The 20,363-nt window shown below is 42.8% G+C and overlaps 1 protein-coding gene and 1 long non-coding RNA gene across 3 annotated transcripts in view; one reads left to right on the top strand and one right to left on the bottom strand.

The window, feature by feature from the left end:
• The first annotated feature begins 250 nt into the window (after positions 1–250).
• On the top strand, positions 251–11,478 carry LOC122155264. Its single transcript, XR_006167203.1, has 3 exons — positions 251–302; positions 8,962–9,084; positions 11,421–11,478. It is a non-coding gene; the product is annotated as an uncharacterized LOC122155264 (long non-coding RNA).
• Positions 8,936–20,363, bottom strand: part of LOC122155263 (band 4.1-like protein 4B) — a 69,518-nt gene continuing 58,090 nt past the window's right edge. The window contains exons 8-10 of one of the 2 annotated variants that reach the window (XM_042809102.1): positions 18,060–18,128; positions 15,395–15,558; positions 8,936–13,587 (exon numbers count right to left, since the gene is read on the bottom strand). In XM_042809102.1, coding sequence (XP_042665036.1) covers positions 13,518–13,587; positions 15,395–15,558; positions 18,060–18,128 — 303 coding nt within the window. In that variant the 3' untranslated portion in view covers positions 8,936–13,517. The remainder of the gene's footprint in view (positions 13,588–15,394; positions 15,559–18,059; positions 18,129–20,363) is intronic. The other variant, XM_042809103.1, reaches the window with a different exon arrangement.

The following is a 20,363-nucleotide window of genomic DNA, read 5'->3' as shown; positions in this document are numbered from 1 at the left end:
AGAAAGCCCATCTCCACCATCACTGCAGTCTTCAGAGTAGTAAAGCTCTGCCCAAGGTATGGCAAGGCATTTTTGCCTTCTCACTGACTCTGTTCTTGGTCTTTCCACTGATTTGTATAATGGTTCAGGACATTAGAGTAAATCTTAGAGAAACAACAGCAATCTGAATAGTGAACCCTTCACGTCAGTATCCCACATATTTTTCCTTTCTTTCATCCAGCAGTGAACACATTGGTTCAAAGATGAGCATCTCTGAACACTCTGACTACTGTTTGATAAGAGGGATGGAAGAAACCCACACGGTAATAAGAAACCAGAAGCTACTGATCTACTTAAAGATACTGATTCTTCAATCAACTCAGGTTAATAAGATCGGGAGATCTTTTCCAACCAATATCATTACAGCTACGTCATATTAAAATCATACAGAACGTTAGAAGAGAAGAACTGGAAAATTCAGTACTTCCCCCCCCCCTTTCTTTAAGGCCTATAACACAATAGAATGCACAATAATGACAGCAGAGCAGCACAATCCCAGACTACAACAAGTGAGGAACTGCTCAAACATGACAGCAGGGAGTACAAAGATAAAGAAGAGACTACTTACCCTTGAAAGGCCTGACAACAAAGACTTCTAAGGAGACTCCCTCAGTTCCACTGCCAACCCTTAAATGAGGTCTGGGAAGGGGTGGATCCAGGCTCCTCCCTTTCCAGTCACTCAGGTGCATTGCATGCAGCTGAGCTCCCCTAGGTTGGCCCCGCCTTCCTGCCAGGTAGTCAATACCCTTTTCAAATTTCCAGTTTTCAACAGTATCGCAAGTCTGTCTGAGAGATACTATCCCCAGGAGCAGATGAGCCTTCTCCATGCATTGTGGAGGATGGTTTCTTAATTCATGGAAGCCAATCTAATTTTCATGAGGGACAGTCTGTTTTCACTTACCACCCCTGCACTCACGACCTTCTTTCAGCCAACATTTGCATTTTCAGGTCTTGCAAGGTGAATGAACAAAGTAGCTGTTTTGTTACTGCATTCATTTTCCAGAAGATCCATGCCCTTACATGCTTAATTGTACAAAGGCAAAAACCTAGGAGCGGTACAAAGCATGCAGCAGGAGCATTGTGCCACAGAAGGGCAAGGACCAGTCTTTCCAATGGTATCTCTGTCCAAGATCAGAATAAACCATACATAGTGCTGTCCTCTGCAGTGAGACTACTTCCAGCTCTTATGCCTCTGGTTCGCTCAGAGAGCTGCCAGTGCCACCCAGCCCCAGTGTGCATTTGGAAGTATTCGAGTAGTTTATTTTAGCAGCTCTTGTGTACACATGTGCACTGCTTCCTTTCAGCCTGCTGCACCCCTTTTTGCCTTGACCACAGCTAGAGTTACGTTGAGTCACAAGTTGTGGCTTATGATTTATTATTATTATTTTTAAAGATTCTAGATTCTTACTAGCTGTGGAGTGGTAGCAAAAGAGGCCATAGATGTTTCTACTTCGGTGTGAGCTATTTTATTTTATGTGTATATATATGTATAATTTAGGTGCCAAAGATGCAGATAAGAATCAGTGGTATTTACTAGCATGATAATATGGGAAAGAAATGGACTTTTATTCATGATTTCATGAATGATGATTTTCATGTCTTATCCATCCTTGAAAAGGTTTGAAGTCCAATGCACACAGGAGCATGGAACATTTATAGGTTAAGGTCTTGTGTGTGTTTTCCTAAGCTAAGGAATAGAAGACATTCTCAGGACTTTTTTCTTTCTCCCACTAGAAGCAGTATGCAAAATGTATTTTCCACGGTCACAGCATAAGACAAATGGGATGACAGTTTCTCTTAAGTACATTTCCGTCACTCCCTGATCCCCATAACTCTCCCAACTCTTCTCCTGAACCTATGCTGAAGGTAGAAGTTGGCTGCCTTTTCTGCCTCGCGCATTTCTGCCTTTGTACTTGCAGACCATGGTAGCTCTGCAAAACAGCAAACTGTAAACGCCCTCAGAAGGGCAGTTGATCAGTTTCACCTTACTGCTTTGCATGAGAATCAGATAGCTCTGCTTCCAGGAGACCTTGATCAATTTGCTTGTTTATCCTGCTTGAGACACAGCCATTGTGCATAAAATTTCAGTGAAGTTTAACAATTCCAGTGAACCATCTCTGTGATTTACAAAACAATACGGTCTGAGTAAATCCTTCGGGCAGAAAGAAAAGGATGTCAATTGATTAAAGAATATAGGTATGCCTACGAATAAAGCATTTTCCAGCAAGCTTGGAAAGCCACCGAAGCAAATACATGGAGCTGTTTATTCCTTTGAGGTATTGTTTAGGTTTCTTCCAGGTGTGAACATGTGTGCTGATTCATGTGGGAGTAGTTACTCTGTCCTTCTGGTTCCTAGGGTTTCAGGACTCTTACTAGGTTTTCTCTTCAAATCTTTTTGTACCACACTGATTACAGTACACTGTGCCCTCCCTGGTTAGTGCCAAGCCTTGAATTTTCTTTATCATGATAAGCAAGACCTCTCTCAGCTTTGAATGACAGGGTTTGTTCAGAGCAGAAGCAAGGATTTATTCCTTTCTTTAGCTGGAGAAGTCTGACAAATACAGGGTATACCCTGACTCCAAGGAAAGGGGCTTGGAGTCTCTCCTTAAGAGCCCTCTCCCTGCCTCTCATGAGCCCAGAAGCTAGGAAAGTTTGTTTTGTAGGACTGCCGTTACTGTGGATTTCAGCCTGTTTTCTGAGTTACCCTATGACAGCTGCAAGCCTGTGCCTTCAGAAGCATCTCAAGCACCTCAACATTAATGGAACCTGCTTACCCTTTCCTTGCTGGTGCTATGTCTGGGCTTTCTGCAGTACAACTCCTAGAAAACAAGAGTTAAATCACTGTGTTGTTTTTTTATATCCCAGTGGTACGTATCCAATAGAAATTCTATCAACCAACAGCAGAGTTTACATTTGCACAATTTCTAGACCAAACGGATTAACTGCTTATAAGTCATGTTGTGTACCAATGCTGGCTGCCTCATATTAATTCTTGTTGACAGCCCAGTTGCTCCAGATTGGCCAGAAAGTTCTAACTGGGCTGTTCTGAAGCAGATGCAGCATTTGTCCATTGTCTTTCCGTGGTAGAAATGCCAATAGGACTTCTTTTTTTGAGAGAGGTCACATTTATTTGGGTTCAGTATCTAACTGATACCTGTACGTTCATTGCTAGTCCTTCTGAAGTGATCCCATTTCCATGTGGATGTTTTAGATGAAATCCCACTATATGAACTTTATTTCTTTTTTTGTATGAACTTTATTTTGCTTCCAGCATCCAGCAGGAGATGAGATCCATACATCTCCTGAGCCCTGCAAGCTCAGTCCAACGTGTTTATCCCAACCTAGCCATGAAGGGAAGAAAACAAACCACCTATCTTTCTTACAGCAGGCCACAGCTTCAAGGCTTTGTTATGTATTATTCCTTTCATCAGTGAGAAAGCATGCAGAAAAACAGCAGAGTCTGGCTGATCAAATGCACCTAGTCAGAAATCTCATGATGTGAAGTCCTGGCATCACATGCAGTCGGATGCTGTTTGAATTTCCCCATCTATTTTGGGCAAGGCCTGAGAGACAGTCATGTGGTGCAGCGTTAAGTGCCTTGCTGAACCCAGGCCAAAGCTTAACTAGAAGAAACAGGCAGAACTTGTGAAAGCATGCTAAGAAAAGGGAAAGATCTTTTCCATTCTCTTTTCTGTAAGGCATGGAAATGAGGAACATGTCAACAGTAAATCAGCCAGAGAGGAACATTTGGATTAATGTTTCGTAAGTTTGCACATCTGGCCAATTACAAGACGTGATGTACTGCAAGCTCTAACTCTATGTATAGACCTCTGTTAAGTGATTAGGGGGAGAAATCTCCCTCCCCGCCTCCCCCAGATGCTTCACTTCCTGTTTTAATTTCATAATGGACAGTTGCATTTTCTGCTAATAATAATGGGATCTGTTTTTTCTCCCAGCACTTTGCTCACTGCATTTGGTAGATGAGCTGAGAGGGAAGCAGCCTTTAGAAGAAGATGGATGGCATAGCTCTGCATGCAATCTGCTGTGATGGGCATGGCAGCTCCGCAAAGAGCATCTGTCTGCCTTGATGGGAAAGACTTCCTGTTTACTTCTAAGGACAGCAGATTGTTTACAGGAGGATGCTCTTCCATACTAATGGAAGGGCCTGCCATCAGATTGCTGGCAGCTTAGCCCAGCCCTGAGGAACATGGGGCAGTGCTGGCTCTGAGGAGCTGTGAGTGCTGAGCTCTTTCCTCCTTTGAGATTCTTACTTATATCTCAGCCCTGTGAGTTATCTACTGTTCTCCTTCCCTACTGCTTCCCTTTGGGCCATTGTATGCCACTAAAGGGCATGATTTTGGGGGCTGATATTGTATGAGGTACCCAAAAGGTGTTCTCCATCTTCCCAAGGTGGTGGGATGAGGTTCAAGCCTGGCTGCCTGAGAACGTGGAAAAGCAATAAGTCCAGACACCCCATGTATGCTCTTATTTACCCCTAAAGATTTGTACAGAATGTGAGAGGGACATTAAGCAGCCGTGTGCTGCATGGGGTGCTAGCGTGAACGAGCGTATCAGCAACTGCTTGAGCCCACGTTTACAGGCTGTAGGAGAGACACATGCATAATTCATATACTTTTAATTAAATGGTAGCATCTCACAGTATATTGCATTTATTTTAATTACATTTATCCCCTCGCTCTTGTTGACCAACTGAAGCATCACTTTTTTTATCCTTTCAGTTACTATCTGAGCATAAACAACACTAATTGGACTTTAGGACAAGATGTGCCAAAGGAGCTGTGCCAGCTCTCCCCATAAAGATTGCAGTGCCAGAACAGGATGGCCAGGAGCTGCCAGGGGAGACAGAAACTGCCCTGGGATGCTCCAAGGAGAGAAGTCCTACACATTGTAAGGCTCCTCTCAGGCATGTGGAGATTGCCCAAACCAATTCAGTGTTGCAGGAGAGTTTCTTTTGGGATTAAGATATCCATAGAAAGAGGAGCTTGGAGTTTTTGCTGCTGCATTCGTATGTAACGCATACAGCTGGGAGACAAGGCTGCTGAGATCTACGAAGACACATTCTTTTTTTTTTTAATTCATTGCTGGCCTCACACTGTTTTATGGTAGGATCCTTCAAATGCAGTGAGCGCAGCAGCTCACCCACATCTTTCAGCATTGAGTAAGCTGAGCTGGACAGGCACAGGGCAGCTTGTATGGGATGTTTCACACTACCAGTGGGAGCACCAGCAGTTTTCTCCATATTGGGAAACCAAAGTTGAGTTGGTGGGGTAGGATGGGAGCTGGATATCTTGCAAGTGGATGAAAGTGCATTGCTGAGAAATACCATTCTGTCTGCTGGAAGATGGTTTCCCTCCTTTCAGAAAGATATTTAGCAACTATGGCTTGCTAGCTGCTGCTCTGCAGACCTGATTTTTGTGGGGTTTTTTTTGTTTGTTTTTTTCTGTTGGTTTGTCTGTTTGTTTTTCATAGCACACACACACAAAGGAAAAAAAAAACAAAACAATTAATATAGCTTCACTGTGGTTTAATGGTATTTCTCCTGTGAGACCAGGTGGGCAAACCTAGATCTTTGTTACTGATTTTGTTTCCACAACCGTAGTTCAGGTTTGGCAGGTGAGAGGTTGTGTTCCTATTAAAAAAGTAAAAGAAGGAGAGTAGCATCCAGCCTGTGCTGCCCTTGTGATTTATTTCACACTATATGTTGCAAGATTAATTCCAGCTGTGTTGCTTTGGGAAAAGAGCACTTACTTTGGAGCACCTGATGGAGATTAATGAGTTGGCAGTTTGGCTTTATGGAGAAATGAGACATTGAATCATAAAATAATTACAGTTGGAAAAGACCACTACAATCATCTAGTCCAACCCTTCCCCATCATGCCCACTAACCTGTCTCTCAGTGCACCACTGACATATTTCTTGAACATCTCTGGGGACAGTGACTCCACCACCTCTCTGGGCAGCCTGTTTCGATGTCTCACTATTCTTTTATTCTTTCTGAGAAGAAATTGTTTCTAACATCCAATCCCCTGGTGCAGCTTGAAGACATACTCCTATCACCATCACCTGGGAGAAGAGGCTGACTCCCTCCCCCCAGCCTTGCTACAATCTCCTTTCATGTCATTGTAGAGAGCAATAACGTCTCCCTGAGCCTCCTTCTCACCAGAGTAAATAATCCCAGTTCCTTCAGCCCCTCTCTGTACTTGTGCTACAGACCCTTCACACCTTCATTTCCTTTCTCCAGACATGCTGCAGGGCCTTAATGTCTTTCACCCCATCCCACATTTATTTTCTGTGATTTAAAGTTTGACATAGTAGTATGATGTTCCCTCATGGTGAAGTCACTAGAAGTCCTTCATGGTGGCATTCTGGCCATCACAGTGTCCCAGGCAGCATGGAAGCAGGTCAGATGGAGATGCTGGGGTACCTACAGTCCACTCCAAAAGAAAACCCTTTTCTCTTCCTGCCAAGCCACTTTTGTCCTTGCCAATCCTGGCACATAGAGAGGACCCACCCAGCCTGGCCAGAGCAGGTTAGCACAGAAATCTCATTTTTGTTGTTCTAGAAAACAGCAAGGCATTTTTTTTTTTTTTAAAAAAAAAGGATTCTTGAGTTCTTCAAATCATTAGGCTCTGTGATGTTAAGCATCAGTGGGTAAATATCTTCTTTAAACCAAAGAATTTGTGCTGTTCTCCTTGCACGTCCAAAAGATTTTGCTGATGGAAGGCAGAGGGAGAGCAGTGTGGGAGGGTGAGCAGCTCTCCATTGCAGAGCAGGGCAATCAGCGCATGGAGCAGTAGAATCCATGTGTCTTTTACACATCCTTACTGTGAGATGCTGTGCCAGATACTCTGATGTGTGGTCACTGGCACTGTATTTCACATACACTGAAAATATACAATTATACATAACTAATATCAATTGCATATGTAACAGTGCAGTTTTATATGTGTTGTTATATAATAAACTAAAAAGGCAAACATTTCTTTAGGTGGTGCTTAGCTGTCAGGGCACCAGCAGCAGACGGTGTGGTTGGCTTGCTGCTCCCTTTCTCCCTGTTGCTTTCCCCTCCTCTTCCCCTGACCATCACAGCCTTAGAGCCTGGAGCACAGCCACCCCATATGCTGTATGTGCTGCTGACAGTGCACAGGAAAGAGCTGTGATGGTCGGAGCTGCGAAAGGTGTCCGATGCCTCAGCTCTGCAGATCTCATGCCTGGCTTCTTACAAAAAGGGCAAGGCTGCTCTCCTTACCTCCCACCAGGGGATGGGATGCTCCCATGAATCTGCTCTGGGCGGTTGGAGGGCAGTGGCTGATCTACTATGAATTTCCTCATTCCCTGGCATCTCAGGCTGGATATCAGGAAAAGGTTCTTCACTAGAGGCTGGTTGGGCACTGGAGCGTGCTCCACAGGTCATGGCACCAGCCTTGCTGGAGCTTGCTCAAGAGGTGTGAGGACACCACTAGTAGCCATATGGTCTGGTTTTTGGGTGGTGCTGTATGCAGCCAGGAGTTGGACTCAGTGATCCTTATGGGTCCTTTCCAACTCAGGATATTCTGCGATTGTATGGTCTCTTCCGTAGGTATGGTGACAGCCAGCCCTGGGGCGGGGGGGTTGCTGTAGGGTTCTTCTTTAGGGTAAATTGAACTTAGGCGTGTGGGGATCCCTGTGCTGGCCACCCAACGGCTTCACTGAGGGTGGCAAGAACATGGCTATGGCATCTCACAAGGGCTGGGGCTTGCTTCACCAACCTGCATCTGCACGGGCATCTTCCTGACCCACAATAGGCTTTGTGCAGCATGGGTGGGCTGCCAGCTATGGCCTCATCTTCCCTCAAAGTTAATAGCTCCTGTGCAATGTCTCTTTTCTACTCTAGAAAGCACACCCCCTGAGAAAGAGACTTGATCTTAATGACCTCACGTCCACGATGAGTCACTTGATAATAAAACAAGAAATGTTTCAGATTTATATCTCTACAGTCCTCATGCTTCATAGTCCCAGCCAAGTTACACAGGTGTGTTAGGCGGCCTTTCAGTGCACAGCTGCTCATCCCCTGCACCCCAGAACACTATTTTTTTAAGTAAAGACAGATCTTAAGGGGAATTAATTAACTAGATTTTCTGGCTGGATAATCAATTTTCTTGGTATAAATTGAGTGCTGATGGAAGAACATTGATCTGTTGCATTTCCCTGTATAGAGATTAAAAATAGATGAACACCCAGCTGGGGAAATTGTGATGGGATCGTATTCCTTCCCAGTACAGAGTTTTGGCAGCCTCAGAAAATGGGGTGAATATTACTGGGATTTCATTTCATAAATGCATTGGGAAAGTGAATGTGAAAATGTCCTAATTTAGAGATCTTTGAACAAAAGAAAGTAGAAATGTTTCATTCTGAAGCAGCTTTCCATTAGACTGAAAGGCTGGCAAGACCAAGGACAAAATCTAAGTGAAATGTTTTAATTGTGTTTAAACAAAAACTACTTACAATTATATTTTAGAATACTTTTTAACATATTTATGTATTTATTGCATTTTCCTTCACAGAGCAGCTCAGAAAGTTGGGGTCTCTCAGCCCTGAGTGCAGTGGATGCCTTATCCCCAGCCCTGCATCCCAGCAATGCCTTTTGCTACACTGGGGACCCAGCTCAGACACCAGCAGCATGCCATGGTTCATGTAGCTCTGCCTTGGTCTCACCAAGGTTCCATTGCTGTGAAGTTCAGCAGTGTGCCCTACTGAGGGACCACAGATAACCAGCACATACAACTCGACCACGTGTTTCCCTTATGTATGTGTTCATGGAAGGCTATGTACATGTTTAGGAGGTCCCATGCCTCCTGAATCACTGATCTGACTACAAATTGCTCAGACTCCGTGATTTATTTTTCATCTCATTTATTGCAGGCATGAATACAGGAACAGGTAAACAGCTGAGCCGTAAAAGTTTCTCTCCAGGCATGTTTTCAACAAAATGCCATCACACACTGTCTGGTGATACATGCTGCTACCCAGATGGAACAAAACGGGGTGAGCAATCTTTCCTTAAAGCTGCTGCCCACCAGCCTAGGCTGCAGCTGCCAGAGAAGCCTTCTCCTCCCCTCACTCCCTCTCTTCCTTCTCCTTCCCATGGGTTCTTTTACGGCACTTAACTTTACAAAACACAGTTGTGAGGCTGATCTTACATGCAATTACAGATCAGCACCAGTATATTTATTGCAAACTCCTTAAACATCAGGACATCAAAATTAAAAAAAATAGAAATAAAGAAAAGAAAGTAGAAGAAAAGAAGGAAACAATATTCCGTTGCATAATTACGAGTAGGTTTTTGTAGCCAATGAACCAAAATGTATTCAGAAGAATAAACAGAAAAAAGAAAAGAAAAACAAATGATATTCATAAACAGTTCAAACAAAACATGGTGCTGCCTCCAATGAAACATTTCCCTGCATTGCCAGCTCTGTTTCATGAGCACATAGGGTCCTGTATCAAGAGAGATGTGAAGCCACGAGCTAAAGCTTCCCAGGAGTTAATTTTCAAACACTGCATTTCCAGGAGAGCTGAGTACATTTGAACGTAAGAGATCTGCACACAGTGTGGGATCCGATTGAGACCGGGGATCTCGAAAACCCCATTATCCCCTTTTAAACAAAATAGTGAAAACACCTGAACCACACAAAAATGAGCCACAATTGGTTGGCTTGTTGGCTTCCATAAGAGATTGCAATATGAGAAAATATTTAACTCCTTGCATAGCTGCTGAATTGGCCGCTAAATTTTGCTTGAATCACTGAAGCATGACAACCTTGCATTCTGCCAATTGGCAACTTCACACTTGAAAGCAGAGCTCTGCCTGCCAGGTCAGGACGCCCTGTTGGGCTCTGCTGAAAGCCGGGAGCCCCAGAGGCTTTGCCAGTGTGGCCATACAGGAAGCATCCCCAGCTGTCCTGGTCTCATAACACCAGCTGATGCCTCTCAGCTCCAGCCAGTGGCGGCTGTCCCAGCTCTTTGCTCCCCCCCCCCGTGAGGGAAGAAAGCTGTTCTGACAACAGGGCGTTCGGTGGCATATTTACATCTAATGAGCTAGTTCTTGCTTACAGAGCTATGCTGGTCACAAATCGAATCTCAAAGGACCCCTGGATGGTGTAGCCTTGTTGGCAAGGGCTTGCAATGTAGGCCTAACCAGAGGGACAGAGGGCAGGATTCATCTCACTTAACTATAAGCAATTTAAAGTAGACACTGAAGTCAGAGGCACCTCTGGAAGGCAGTCCCTTGGATCTCTCTGCAGGTGAGAGCTGGACATATAGCATTAGGTGAGATGAACCCTGTCCCTGGAAGGCTGGAGGGCAGGTTTCCTTCCAGCCACCCCGTTCTGTCAATAGCTCTGGAGACCATGCTTCAGAAGGCTGCTGTTTAAATGTGTTATCTTTACATGTGTCGATGTACATGATGATGATAGCCTGTGCTGGGCTTCATGCTGCCACAACTACATATGCAAGCTCATTAAAGCTAGCTCAGATACTTCTGCGCTATTTTATAGACATTCCTTTGGGCAGAGTATCCTTTCACACCTGTAAATTTAAGCCTAGGGGCAAACCTAGACTATATGCCCCCAGCATATGTTCATGTTGACGTTGTCTTGTTTGCTGTAGTTTGGATCGCAGGTGTCCTAAAGTTATGATTTCCAACTGGAGGCGAGGCAGGAGTGTTTGATATTCAAAGGATGTAGAAACTGAAATGCTTAGGTATGGCTGAAGAAAATACATAATAAGAAAGAACAACATGATGTCATTATGCAGCTAAAAGTTTAGTTCAGTATCAGTCTAATGCGTTAAATAAAGCTCCATTAGACTGCAGAACAGGAAACAGTGGCAGCCAGTAGATAAGACACTAAAACAAGACAAGGCAACGTATGTGGGGGTTTTTGGGAAATGCCCCACTGGAACTGAGTGACCACACGAGCCTTTCCCTCTCCATTTGGGGGGACAGAGGAGATCAGCTAGGCCAGAGCAGCCCCAGCTGTGGGGACATGGGCCACTGCAAAGTCACCTTGGTTCACATTTTTTGCTTTCCGGTTCTGAATAATTTAGCGTAAGAATTTTTAGACAACAGAAGTAAAAGGCTGCACTTAAAAAAATAAACTAATAGCTTGTTGATGAGCAAGAAAATCAGAAGGGCTGGTCTGAGTCAGGCATTCCATTTTACTAAAGGCTTTTGCGTATGTGACCAGACTGCCCTAATGCAAGGAACTGGATGTTTACCCCCAGACCTGAAGGCACATTGCAGGGTTCTCAATGTCCATTCCAAGGCAATCAGTACAACCAAAGCGTGCACTCAAATTTGATTTCCTTTGTTTTTCTCTCAGTGATGACTTTGTGAAACAGCCACCGGATCACATGGAAGTGGACACCGCCTAACTGCAGGTAGCAGACCAGGTCCAGATAGGGCCAGTGCTGTGCCATTTGCAAACCTACTTTACTTTCCTGAAACAGGATCTCTAATTAGAGTTTTTGTTTATTTGTTCTTTCCACTGCTCAGTTCTGTTTGGATGTGGACAAAGGTGCTGCTGCTCCTCCCTCCATCGGGACCTTTAGAGAAGTGGTGAACAAGGAGAAATGGGAGACCGAAGATGCAGACTTTGATATGTGTTCCATGTTCCCTTCCTTTCTGATCTCTTCACAGCAATTTAATGTTCCTAATTCATTTTTAATAACCTCAGACTGATGGAGAGGTACATGAAAACATTCGCCTTGGCACCATAACCAGAAGACGGACAGCATACAGGTTGTGTCTGATTACCCAGCAATGTCATCGGAGTGCTCTGAAATCTGCAGTCCAGGTGTGTTTCTATGACTCCTTGTGCCCATTCCTGATGTTGAGCTATATCATTGCATTTTGCATTGCGGATTTCTACCTCACAGTTGTACTGTTTATTTGTCTCCATTTCACGGTAACCAGAAAGGTTTGGGGTGCTGGATTTTAACTGGGAAGCCTCATGCTAGTTTCGTGTCCCAGTAAATCTAAGATAGACAAGTCATTTTATACCTCTAACATTGCAATCCACAGTCATGTGATGCTCTCAAGATTTCTCCTCTCGAAGAGAAGGCAGAAGAGCACAAGCTAACTGAAGGAAACTCAGTCTCACAGCAATCACTTCCCAGCCTCCTCACAAACAAACGGGTTAAGCTGAGATAAAGCCATTGTAATCAGTATCAAATTAAGGACAATCTTTTATCTTAGTACAAACCAGAGAACACAGAGTACAGAGTAACAGAAAAATATACATCTTCAGCCATACAAAACACACAAAAGCTTTCCTGTTGGAATAGTATCTCGTAGCTGACAGTCAGTTGTTAGTAGCTTTGTAGGCAACCCTGCACTGCTGGACAGGGGGAAATGGAGAACTGCTCTTTAAAATTTAGGAAACTGTTGATCATATTACGTGTATACCACAACACACTCCTTGAAGCTGCGGTCCTGCTAATGAGAACACCCACCCAACCCTGTTCCACAAACTATTTGTATTATTTTTAATGTGATCGATAAATCAATGCAGCAGGAAGGTGAATCAGAGAGGGGAAGCACCCTGGCTGTGCTAGCTGTACTCGTGCTGCCCAAGCTTTGTAGCTGGAGCCATCTATGTGTGGGCAAGCCTGAGTGCCCAGCAACATGGGGAAGCTAGAACTTCCCACCAAGTTACAAAAAGTCAGTATCAAGCTAGAGAGTCAGTATCAAATTGCTTTAAACAACTGGGTTTTTTTTTTTAATCATTAATGGAAATAAAGTAAGATTTAGTTTCAGGTTGAGGTTGAGAAGGCAGACTATGGGGAGTGTCGGGTACGTACACCTGTGTGGAGAGGTGTCCTCCCCCTGCAGCTATTTGTATCTCTGAGTAAAGGTTAAGGTTAGGAATTTAGTAAGACAGCCACTCGTTTTTCTGTGGAGACTAACAGTCCTGGGGTTAGGAAGTAATAATCATTCTTCTGCTTTAAAAACGGTTCTTTAACAAATAGCAGTAGCTCATTGCAATTTTCAGTTGTACAAAATGACATATTTTCTATGTTACTATCAAAATATTCTGCATAACATTAATTTCTGTGCACTTATTAACATATGTACAGAACAGTGTTTCCCAATAGAGATCAGTTTGCTCCTTGCTGATCCTTTTTACCCTAGATTTACCAAAACCAAACCTGAAATTAACTGTGTTAATAGTATAAAATCTCAGGAGAGAGAAAGGATTGAAGGTTTATTTCCCAGCAGCAAACGAATAAAGGAACTCCTTCAAGTTAAAGTCTAGCCAAGACTGAATTTTAACCAACCGTAGTGAATCCAGGCGAGTCAGGAATATCACACGTTTTCCCGATGCATTATGTTGAGTACACAGAAGCAGAGGAATGTAAACAGACAGAAGGCACATGAAAGGCCCCAATCCATTCTCCATCAGACGGAAGCGAGAATTTCATAATTCTGTCATCAAGAGTCTTTTCATCATTTTCTCTCTCTCAAGTTCACGCCTCAGAGTCTCAGCGCTGTGTAATTAATGCACAAACAGCCAATTATGGGAAACACAATAAGTCTCAGATTTCAATTTAAAATAATTAACATTTTTGAAATACCAAAAGAGGGGGAAAAAGGTCAGACTCAATTCAGTGAAAAGGCTGATAACTGATGGCTGATTCAAAAGCTTGATATTTCTGAAGAGCAAACAGAAGCAAGTAGAAAGACGCAGAAAAACCCACATGGCTAAACTGTTTATGTTTTAACCTCACTCCTGCTAAAGGCTACCGATTTCAAAGGGAGCTGGATGAGGACTCAAAAATAAAGCAAAACAGCTACAGTAAATGCCAGCTCTCAAAAGAACGGTGTTACAGCCCTCTGCTCCTCAGCAATGTGTGAGTTGGATAGACATCCACCTACACTGAATTTACTTCACATGCACAGGTCAGGGTAGGGGAAGCAGAGCTTGGATGTCCTTGCTCACACACCAAATCTCTCACTGGGAGTGTCCTGAGCTGCTGGTCCCATTTCTAATAAATAGCAAAAATTGGGAAGAAAAGCAACAGTTTACTGTGTTGTTCTGAGGGTTCGGTGGCTAATGCTTGGAAAGCATTATGGAGACATTTTGCCAGTTTTTGTCCATTATGGACAGTTATACAATTATAGAATGTCTTAGGTTGAAAAGTACCTTAGGATCACCCAGTTCCAAGCCCATGCCATGGGCAGGGCTGCCCTCACCAGCTCAGGCTGCCCAGGGCCCCATGCAACCTGGCCTTGAGTACCTCCCAGAATGGGACCCCCACAGCTTCTTGGGGCACACTGTGCCAGTGCTTCACTGTCCTCTGAGTAAAGAATTTCCTCCTAATGTCTAACCTAAATCTCCCCTCTTTTAGTTTAGCACTACAGCTTCACAATTACACTTTCACTGTAACAACACATTTTAAGGTGAGTTAGAAGTGTTGACCAAGTGTGCAGGTGCAATTAAACCAGTATCTGCAAAAATACTAAACAAATGATAGTGGGAATTGACTGGAAATCCAAAATTGGAGCATCTAACGTATCATAATGCCAAGGAAATATTTTTCTATTCGACATAAGCTTCAGACCTTTTGTGTTCCAAAAGTACTGAGTATATCCACTCCTACATTTGTATTCAGTAAATCATCAGGTTGGGAAATTCAGCTTTGATTAAACTGTGAAATAAGAAGCCAGTGTGCAAAACTGATAGGATGGAGGAATAGAAACTGAATGCAGTGGAAAGATGGAATGGCTTGTTTTTCTGAGAAACTGTAAGAAACATCACTGTAGGCTGACATTACAGGAAAAAAAAAAACAACAAACCGAAACAAAAAAAAACCAAGAGGACAAAGTAAGAAAACAAGAAAACCGGTGTCTGTTTTTTATTTAGAAGGGCAGATATTTCTTAATTTCAGCCTCCCCCCCATGGACATTTAATATCAAAAAACAAATTGGAATATAGCAATTATTAAAGGAAAACCGTAGTTCAGGGAAAATGACTTGTCTGAGGAAAATCTGCACAACCTTTTCTCTCCAGGCCATTGACTATATAAATGGTACACTGCTGGCTGCAGCAGTTAATTAAGTTCTTGTGGTTTTGTTTTGTTTTTTTGTTTCTCTTGCCTCAGAGATGTGAGGTCTAGTTACTTCCCTACAAAACCCACCTCTTCTGAGTATCGAGAAGCAACTGAAAATCTTTTGGTATCGGGGGTAAAAAGGCACTTTAGAAAGAAGGTGAACTTTCCCCACTGCAGTTAAGACAGAAAAAGAGATATCTCACCAATTCCCTTATGCACAGAGTGTGAAAGAGCTGCACAGTACCTGTCGGCCAGCGATATCGGTTTATGTGACGTGTATATTGTCTGCACTGTTGGAGTCGGCACAGGCTCTGCCAGGGATCTCAGAACAGGAGATTTCGGTACCGGCGAAAGCTTGGGAGATGACTGCACCGCACAGCACTGCAATTTGCTGTCTGTGAACTCTGCCTACAAAAGATGCACACAGACAGGGAAAGAAAAGATTAGCTTCTACTGCTCTTGCTCACTTCAGTCCTGTTCATTGCCAAACCCTCAATACCAGCAGCTAATAAAGAGAAGGAGAGGCTGCAGCTTGCAGTGCAAGCTGCGTGTTCGTGGAGCGGCCAACTCTGCTGTCAGCATTCACAACTTACTGTCAGGGACTCTTTCTCGTGCCAAACCACAGTGGGTAGCACTAAGCTGTATGTGTGATCTGGGAAGATCATGGAGCAACTGCAGGCTGCCAGTACCTTGGGACCTTTGGGGTGCACTCCTGCTGGATTTCTATCATGGCAACTTCTGTTCAGACTTTGCAGCAGGGAGGAAGAAAAGTCACCATCATAAGGGAGCATATGATATTTATCCAGCTATGTAAATAGCAAATTTCCTTTCTTAATTTTTTTTCCTCAAAATCTGCAAGCCACATGGCATTAATGCTTAAAAAAAAAAAAAAAAAAAAAAAAAAACAGAAATTCAACCAGTGGTACAATTATTTGGGCCTAGGAAAGCATAGCTGTATTAGGAGGTTCATTTTCTTTCTGTCCTTCTTAGCATGTCCTTGCTCGTGTTTCAACTAAAAGCATGTGATGTGCTCCAAGAGAAGCTCTGAAGCAACGGGAATTCCATCAATTCCATGAAATTAAGAAAATGGAAAGCGTAAAAGCAACTAAAGAAAGTCTCCTTCCTTAATCCCAGTCAATCTTAAGTGTAAATACTAGCTAATATATCCTGTTCAGACTCCTCCCTCACTCATCTCAGCCTGACAGGCTACAGGGACATCACTTTGGTATTCCATCCTCTAAGGGATGAGTATGAGCAGCAGCACTACCTGTGAAGCTAATGTAAGTTCTCCCAGCCCTACTGAAACAGCAGTGCTATGGCAAATTACACTTGCTAAAGATTTGTCCTGAGTCCTAAAGTGTGTTTGCTTGGGATAATGGTTTTACTGTACATATCCAATGCCTCTTTTTATATATGTATGCATTTACATATATACGTATGTTTGAAAAAAATATTTTGCTGGTCTAAACAGATACAATTCCATTAACTTAAGTTTGTGTGACTTCTACCCACTGGCAGTACGGCCATTAAGCCTACTTGAAATTTCTGAAATTTAGAGGGGTTCCTGGCATGAACCTTCTTTTTAAAGATTATAGGAAACAAAATTCTGTGCTTTTTTTCCTCAACATCATTGCATATACACCACAAAATTAGAAGCCATGACCTCAATAACATTTCAAAGTTCTGTTCCAAGCAAAATAAATGAATAAATAAGAAAAAGTGAAGGGGAAGCAGAGAAAAGGAAAACAAAACAAGGAACTGGAGTCAGAAATGCTGGTAACCATCAGGGACTATGTCTGGAGGATACTTGAGTGATATCCAGCTGCAGGACTAACTCTACCTTTCAAATACTTTGCTGGGGAAAAGCAGCATTTAGATCCAGTCCTATGATCAGGTTTATTGTGAAAGAAAAGCCTCTTTCTTTAAATCAGTAAGTGCAGCCAGTCACTGCATATGGCCCAGCAGTGAGTTACACGACTCTGATTCTGTGCTGGATATAGATTGCTGCTACCAGTAAAAGCTATGGTTGAAGTCTGAAATGCTTGATTCTGTGGATGTAATTTGACAAAACAGAAGTTACTGCGGTTTACTACTAGAGGCAGGGAACGTTGCTTACAAAGCAGAACCACTCCTCATACTGGAAAGAATGGGAAGGGTTATAATCAGAGTTCCACATCCCATATTGCATTATATTAAGTGCTCAAAAATCTTTTAAAATTCTCTGAATTGTCTGTAGATTATTTTGTCACACTTATTACATAATGTTCTACCTTTAAAGTAGGACTTGGATTGGACTTCTTTTCGAGTTGTCTAATGATTGTTCATACTCACACACAGTTTACCAAAAGCTCTAAATCCCACCATCTCTGAAAGTTTAGTAAGAATTAAGTCTAATATTTGACTCGGGTTATTAAGTAAACGCAGGAGTTTAAACAAGGATACCACTGTAGTCATCAACATGCTAACTATAATTCTTCCTCAAAATTCAGATGCAAATTCAGTGAAAATCCGGCTTCTTTTTGTGATGGCACAGCAGGCAGTTTCAGGCAGCAGGCCATGCAGTTGCTAGAGAGAGGACTAAGTCATCTATCCCCACACCCTAGGAAAGATGCGGTTGAGCTTCGCGTGAGCCTTCAGCAGCTCTGAGCGGAGCAGTGTTTGGGGACTGGCTGCATTAGCAGTGAGCTTCATCAGTTGACTCTTAGTCCTCTGTCCAGTATGCATCAATATCTGAATGCAGGCACGTTCATTATTTGCATAATGGGAATATTTAACAGATTTGCACTCTAAAGTTTGCTTGGAGTTTATCTTTTTTTGAGGACTGTTTAACGCATATGTTTCTAATACTGTTAAATTATTCCTTGGAATTGTGTTAAATACACAGCTTTTCAGTTGCACATTCTACTTACAGAAAACTGTGGTACTGTTGTAAAAGGATCGAAAAAAGGATTAGATGTATCAGCAGGGAATGTCTTTATCTTTAAAAAAGATAAAGAAAAAGATGTTACTTTCAGAGCATAAAAATGGAAAAGAAAAAAAAAAAAGCAGCAAAGCATTGCAACTACAGTGACACATCCAACAAATCAGAGCAGTTCAGCAGCGCTTGGACCAGACCAGAAAAGACCCCTCCAGAAATGCATACAGAAACCTGATGAGGAACAGTCAAAGCATAAATATGAAAACCTGAGAGACACAAATTTGTTATGCACATGAAGTACCTTTCAATCCTGTAAACAGTCATCAGATCATTACCTGCTTCCTTCAGTGAGCACCACATTGTAAAATATGCAATATAAAGTACAGGAACCTTTTTTTTTTTTTTTTTTTTTTTTTTTTTTCCATTGTAGAAACTTCATCTGAAGAACTTTATTTATGCCATACATATTTCGGACCTCCAAATTTTCTGTTACACAGTTGCTGCCCAAGACAAACAATCACTGAGATGGGATCGAAAGACAACTCTCTGTAAAACAAGCCCTGTGGACAGTGGTTTGCTTCAGGCATTTGCTGGGACCTGGCTGCCTGCATCCAGCTGTGGGCTGCCAATCAGGGATGAGTTTTGGGGGTTTTCATCATAGGACTTGGGGTCACAGTCAGAGATGAGCATGTCCCTGGTCCCCTGGGCAGAGAGGGCTAAGAATGACCAGAGCTCAGCCCCAAGCATACTGTCACTTGCCCCACGGCCTGCTGGAAGTCACTTCTGCCCTTAGAACTACTTCAAATGTTAATGGAAATTAAGGAAACATGCAGAGTGGAAACAACTTCTGCCCTGCTCCACTGCACGTGGTGTTTCTCATGATTTTCCTCTCTGGAGTGCAGACATTTCTCATTCATTCAACAGGAAGATAAAATATCAGATGCTTTGAATGGCACTTCACGCTTTCCATTTTAGAAAAAAAACCCACATTTTTCAGTGTACAGGTGTGTTTTTCACTTTACTATAGAAAACGCTATACATTTGGTGTGCATGTTTTCAAGCATAATTCACTACCTCCAGCTACAGAACTGCTGTTGGATAATCAAGACAGCTAGCCTGAGGACCCTAAGCCCTTGTAAGCCAAAGAAAAACCTGAAATTATGACATCAAATATAATTAAGTGTATAGTGTTTATTTTGCAAATAAAATAACAGAAACATATTTGGCTTATAAGGATGCCCAGGGAAATTAACAGCCATCTGTAGGGCTGCTTCTGCAAATACATGGAATTAGTCTGGCCTTAATTGTCAGGCTTCATACACACACAGATTATAGACGGCAAAGATACATACCCTTTTTAACAGAACAGAGGTGGCTATAATCACAGAGGTGCAAGTGAACAAACAACTGTGCAAAGGAAAAATGTTTTAAATTACAATTTCCTGTGCAAATACATTCAAGAAAATCTCACTTTTTTAAATAGATGTATGTATAATCTTGTCTTAGTAAAGTGTATGTTGCTGGTTGAACCTACTCTTGGCATTGACGCAACAGTTCCTTGCAGGTACAAACAGTACAGGACAAAGCACAGGCATGCTCCACTACAGATGCAGTCTTTTATCCAAGGGCAGAGCAGCACAGGGACGGACAATTGATTGCTCATAGATAGGCAGGTTGAGTCTGATGTGCTACAGGCAACATCTTTCTCATTTTGCAGGTTGGGCTTATTAAGGAAATGAAGAGCAGTTACTGAATATAGAAAAGAAAAATGACACAGAACAATTTTCAGGAGCCCACTGAGGTTTGGGAGCAGAGGTGCACAGGGACAGCCAGCCCTGGCAGCACGCCGGGGCATGTAGCGGTGCAGAGCTCCTTCTTGTAAAATCAGTGCTGTGAACTGTGCCTATGGCAGAGGCCAGCAAAAACCAGATAATCTGGCTTAGTTATCAGCAGGAATTCCTCTCTAAAGGAGCTGTGCTTATTTAATCTCAGGAATAAAACAATCCTGACAAATGAAAGGCTCTGTAGGTTCCAAACCCACCAATTTCCGGCATTTTAATGAAGCTGAAAACAGAAATTAAGGGACAGAGGGAAAAAAATAAAGCATAAATGTGTTCAATTTAAGAGTGAGAAAGAGAAGCCACCCTGCTCAGCTTTTAGGATTTAGTCTTTCTTTTTTCATCTTGTTTCTTTCTGCTGCTCAGATGGCACAGTTTGAGCAATTTGTTAGTTTGCCTGCCCTGAGCTTTGATAAGAGCACTGTTGCTGCCTGCTCACTGCTGTGAGAGGCCCTTAT

This window comes from Centrocercus urophasianus, unplaced genomic scaffold (genome assembly GCF_019232065.1).
Source record: "Centrocercus urophasianus isolate 14NV4802_14NV808 unplaced genomic scaffold, USGS_Curo_1.0 seq_11, whole genome shotgun sequence".
NCBI classification, from domain to species: Eukaryota; Metazoa; Chordata; class Aves; order Galliformes; family Phasianidae; genus Centrocercus; species Centrocercus urophasianus.
Note: the sequence above shows the minus strand (reverse complement) of the source record. Positions and strands in the feature narration are given on the sequence as shown.